We start from the raw sequence: 6000 nt of genomic DNA on the forward strand, positions 1-6000 counted from the left end.
TAATACAAACACCAGTTGCAAGTGTCACATCTTCAGGAAGTATATGGTCACCCGATACACATGTAATACAAACAACAGTTGCGGGTGTCACATCTTCAGGAAGTTTGTGGTCACCCGATACACATGTAATACAAACACCAGTTGCAGGTGTCACATCTTCAGGAAGTATCTGGTCACCCGATACACATGTAATACAAACACAAGTTGCAGGTGTCACATCTTCAGGAAGTATGTGGTCACCCGATACCAATATAATACAAACACCAGTTGCAAGTGTCACATCTTCAGGAAGTATGTGGTCACCCGATACACGTGTAATACAAACACCAGATGCAAGTGTCACATCTTCAGGAAGTATGTCGTCACCCGATACACGTGTAATACAAACACCAGTTGCTTGCAGGTGCCACATCTTCAGGAAGTATGTGGTCACCCGATACACGTGTAAAACAAACACCAGTTGCAGGTGTCACATCTTCAGGAAGTATGTGGTCACCTGATACACATGTAATACAAACACAAGTTGCAGGTGTCACATCTTCAGGAAAATATGTGGTCACCCGATACACGGGTAATACAAACACCAGTTGCAGGTGTCACATCTTCTGGAAGTATGTGGTCACACGATACACGTGTAAAACAAACACCAGTTGCAGGTGTCACATCTTCAGGAAGTATGTGGTCACCCGATACACATGTAATACAAACACAAGTTGCAGGTGTCACATCTTCAGGAAGTATGTAGTCACCCGATACACGGGTAATACAAACATCAGTTGCAGGTGTCACATCTTCAGGAAGTATGTGGTCACCCGATACACGTGTAATACAAACACCAGTTGCAGGTGTCACATCTTCAGGAAGTGTGTGGTCACCCGATACACGTGTAATACAAACACCAGTTGCAGGTGTCACATCTTCAGGAAGTATGTGGTCACCCGATACACGGGTAATACAAACACCAGTTGCAGGTGTCACATCTTCAGGAAGTGTGTGGTCACCCGATACACATGTAATACAAGCACCAGTTGCAGGTGTCACATCTTCAGGAAGTATATGGTCACCCGATACCAATATAATACAAACACCAGTTGCAAGTGTCACATCTTCAGGAAGTATGTGGTCACCGGATACACGTGTAATACAAACACCAGTTGCAGGTGTCACATCTTCAGGAAGTATGTGGTCACCCGATACACGGTAATACAAACACCAGTTGCAGGTGTCACATCTTCAGGAAGTGTGTGGTCACCCGATACACATGTAATACAAGCACCAGTTGCAGGTGTCACATCTTCAGGAAGTATATGGTCACCCGATACCAATATAATACAAACACCAGTTGCAAGTGTCACATCTTCAGGAAGTACGTGGTCACCGGATACACATGTAATACAAACGCCAGTTGCAGGTGTCACATCTTCAGGAAGTATGTGGTCACCCGATACCCATGTAATACAAACACCAGTTCATCTTGACGGGATGTTCGCCTTGTCAGTTGTGGAATATTTAACATCAACACCAAAGAAAACCAGCCCCGAATATGCCCTAAAACAAATTCCACTGTCTGTTATCGTGAGACAGTTATATGAATGGATCACTGAAATTCAGTGCAGACACCAGATGTTCGCAAAAAACAGCCTCTAGTTCGATCACAGAGTTGATGGATTTGAAGAAATGTTTCTCTGTAATCTGATTAAATAGTCATGAGTTGTTTGAAGATGCTCTGCTGTTTTGTTCAAAAGATTTGTTTTTTCTGTTTCGTTGTTATAAGCTTTCTGTAGTTAAAATGCACATTTATGTCTCATAAAATACATGATAACACCTGGAGCAAGTAATTACTATTGTAAAGAGAACTGGTTAATACCAACATAGCAAGCAAGCTCATTTGCGTTATTAATAAAAAAAAATAAATCACATTGTTAGTCTAAAGCCTATTTTACTAGCAATTGAATAGACAAGAAGCTCAAGAAGTATTCTCCTGAATAAATAGGCGAATCTATTCATTAAATAATGCTTGATTGGCAAGCGGTGCATATACTTCATATTAGGTTCACAAAGACTCTGATCACCGTCCAAACTGAACTCTTCACTAACGGTCCGTGACACTCACTTATAACACGCGTGGGAGGGGGTGTGGCCCAGTCGTCTGAGGCGCCGCGATTCGCTGTGCAGAGTTGCATTCCTTGGGCGCGCCAGAAATCTATGATTGTGGGTTCGAGTCCCGGTTCGCCCCGATTATGTTTCTAGGTTTGTCAGCACCATACCCGTGCTCGTGAGTTTCACCGAAGTGGTAAACGTCTGAGACATGCATCACTTCGGGCTTTCCTCTGACACGCCGTGATATAACTTGAAAACTGTTAAAAGTGGTGTTAAACCCTACTCACTCACACTATAACCGCAAACCATAATGTCTCAGTCATTCAACCGAGGTCATGTTTGTTTGTTTGTTGTTAGACGCCACACTCATCAACATTCCAGCTCTATGACGGTTGTCTGTAATTAATGTCTGGACCACGTAATCAAGAGACTGAAATCCTGAGCATCGACCTACGCAGTTGGGATACGATGAATCACCCAACATCAATATGGTGGGGTCACTAACTGACTTTTCTTCATGTTGAAAACTGCACATGGCATCTGGTCAGTGTTCTGACATAGGCTTGTTTAGCATTAACAAATCATCGCCAATTGTTTCCACATAACTCATGGGTCAGTTCAGCTCCTGGAGTCACGCCAGAGTGACCTCGTTCCGGGTTATATGACAAACCTTTACGTTGGTACCCATAAGAACCTTGCAATTCCATTGGATAATCAGTACCACGTGACAAAACAATACATATCAATGTGGACCCCGAATCATGTGACTGACACTGATCTCGATTATTGGCTCGTCACATGATCAGTATTGACCTATCACGTGATGTATATTGACTCGTCTATTAGAAAACCAGCTGGCGTCTTGTACGAACATTTCACGGTTAGCAGCTAAGTTATGTAAAGACACGGAGAACGGAATAATTCCTTTTGAAACTTAAAAGTGAATTTCAGTGTAATAAAATAAATGATTACTCTTGACGAGGTCAATATGGGGAAACAGGGATCCTCGGACCCGATCCCTTCTGACCAGACGTACCACCTCAGTCACAGTAAGACCACCTCAGTCACAGTCAGACCACCTCAGTCACAGACATACCACCTCAGTCACAGTCAGAGCACCTCAGTCACAGTCAGGCCACCTCAGTCACAGTCAGATGACCTCGGTCACAGTCAGAGCACCTCAGTCACAGTCAGGCCACCTCAGTCACAGTCAAACGACCTCGGTCACAGTCAGACCACCTCAGTCACAGTCAGACAGTCAGACCCCCTCAGTCACAGTCAGATCACCTCGGTCACAGTCAGACCACCTCAGTCACAGTCAGACAGTCAGACCACCTCAGTCACAGTCAGACCACTTCAGTCACAGTCAGACCACCTCAGTCACAGTCAGACCACCTCAGGGGCCGTGTCCTTGTTGACCTCGTAAAGAGTAATTATTTAAATGTGCAGCTGGAGGACCTGACACTGTGTACATTCCTCATGTTAACATACCACGGGTGAAGAGAAGGGGGAATGTTCAAGTTACAGAGCGTCACTCCTCGGGTATTGCAGCAACCTTGAGGTATAGGTCGGTTATTCTTAGCATGACAGCATGAACGATCGGTGACCGACCGACGCGGGTTGAATACAGTCGAACACCGTTGTGTCGAAGTTGAAGGGAACTACGTAAAAACTTCGAGTTAGCCGAGGCTCGACACAACCGATGCTGATTATTAAAGAAGGAATATGCAGGAGCCAAGCTTTTGCTTCCATGCAACCGTAAGTTAGACACATCAAAGTTCGACTGTTTGACTGTATGTCAACTCTTACAATAATTAGGTCAACTGTGATGCTTATCTGTCTCTTCCTCGTCATCACATCACATCACATCACATCACATCACATTGTATTCTGACATTTTAGAATAACCACTAACAATAATAGCGATTGGGTAAGTTTGGTTCAAGTGAGAGTGAGTGTTTTTCAGTTATATCGAAGCGTGTCGTATTTACGAAGAGAAGGAATCTTGCTAACATTCCATTGTCAAGGACATTCCTGGATGGACGTACATTTGGAGAATAACCAGTAAATAACGGAATATCTGTCCCGAGTGATTGAATGGTGATAATCCCTAGTCTTTGCATTCATTTAACAAGAGAGGATCTTCTGTAATTCCGAGTTTCGAGAATGTTATTCAATATAATTTATTATGCATTGACATTTTAGAGAGAATATGAAGAAAATCAAGTAGGAAATTCCAACCCACAGAGCCACTTGACTGAAGGCAGTCTATTGTTCAGATGACTTAATGTACGGTTAACTACGTCTATAACGAATACGCTTATAACGAATGACCGATATAACGAACTTATTTTTTAGTTCCTGCCATTTGTTGTATATATACTGTATACATATATGCTAATAACGAACTACGGTTGCTACGAACTAAAATGGGTGGTCCCTTTGTGTTCGTTATAACCGTAGTTAACTGTAATCAATTTGTGACATCATGAACAACGGATGAACATTTCGTACTAATTGTGAACAATGGAGCATTGAGTTGTTATGGCCTCAACTGACCAATCAGCATTGAGAATTGCTACAACGCACATGTGCAAATATCGGAATATGGGTAATATAATTTTTATATGCAATAAATAATGATTTTCTCAAAAGCAACAGAACATTCTTGCAGCATCGTGGGATGGATGACATGTTAGAGCGAACCCTTCCGACAGGGACCACACACTAATTCCCAATACTCACAGCTAATTCCTACGAGCAGCAATGACAACACACAAGGCGTAATAGATAAATCCATTCTGGACACTGTCCTTCCTCAAGCTTGACCAAACAACGTCTCTCAGTAGTCTATTTCCCTCTCTTAGGCACAATAATCACTCACAAGCATCCCATCTACTCGGAGCAAGTGCTTGATATATTCCTACGCGCTACCAAGCCGCATGCACTTGTTTCGTTTGGGCAATAAACCGTTACGCGAACTGGTCATGTGATGTAGTTCCACATTCGTGACATCTGTGATGAAATAGCCTGTATGTTGTTGCAGAGGTGTAGAGGTGTGGCGGTTTAGCGGAAGGATATGATGTGTGAGGATGAACTCTTTGAATGAAATAAGGGAATTTACGCTGTGTGCACGAAACGGTATTAGCAGCGTATCAGCTTGATGTGGGAGGAAAGAATTGAACTGATGCAGGTCTCAGACGTTTATCACTCCGATGAAACCAATGAGCACGGTCATGTTGCTGACAAACCTAGAAACATAATCAGGGCGAACCGGGATTCCAACCAACAGTCAAAGGTTTCTGGCGCGCCCAAGGGACGCAACTCTGAACAGCGAATCGCGGCGCCTAAGATGACTGGGCCCCCCGTGCCCTTGGTTGTTTGATGTTTTTATCCCACCGCCCCGTTATCCATAGACGTAAACTGTCAAAGACGTACGCAGACGTGGTAATTGTAGGTTCCCTCTAAAATGTAGTCGTAATATTGAAATACTGTTAATGTGTGTCTGACTGTCAGTTGCCTCCTGTCCCAGAAGAGATAGGGGCGTTATACGTACATGGTAGCGATATCCCAGCTAGACGTTTGGTTTCAATTAATTCAACATTCAATGTGAGTGGGACGTCATATACGTTTTCATGACGTGGCAACGTACATATGTGGGAGGTACTCGGTTGTGGTTAAGGACTTACGTGTTTACCACATCGATATTATTCTGAAAACCAATAAAACATAATGAGAACAGTCTGGAATTCGAACCCACGACCACAGGGTTCTTGCAAACATGAGGGATGCAACTCTGCACAGCGACGTGTGGCGTCTCAGAAAACTGTGTGCCCATATGAATACAGATATGCCACCGTGAACGTAAGTAATCAAACTCATCCTGCATTTCGAACGATT

At 43.4% G+C, this 6000-nt stretch overlaps 1 protein-coding gene across 5 annotated transcripts in view; it reads right to left on the minus strand.

The window, feature by feature from the left end:
• Positions 1–5188, minus strand: part of LOC124124263 (neural cell adhesion molecule 2-like) — a 45549-nt gene extending 40361 nt beyond the window's left edge. For 3 of the 5 annotated variants that reach the window (XR_007222814.1, XM_048402048.1, XM_046487410.2), the window contains exon 1: positions 4846–5186. Coding sequence is in view for 4 of the 5 variants with exons in the window: in XM_048402048.1 (XP_048258005.1) it covers positions 4846–4900 (55 nt within the window). In the remaining variant the exon portion in view is untranslated. Of the gene's footprint in view, positions 1–4845 lie in introns of all 5 variants that reach the window. The other 2 variants (XM_048402047.1, XM_046487409.2) reach the window with 2 other exon arrangements.
• Between the last annotated feature and the right edge of the window lie 812 nt (positions 5189–6000).

Source organism: Haliotis rufescens, unplaced genomic scaffold (assembly GCF_023055435.1).
Source record: "Haliotis rufescens isolate VD_foot unplaced genomic scaffold, xgHalRufe1.0.p SCAF_24, whole genome shotgun sequence".
Taxonomy (NCBI): Eukaryota; Metazoa; Mollusca; class Gastropoda; order Lepetellida; family Haliotidae; genus Haliotis; species Haliotis rufescens.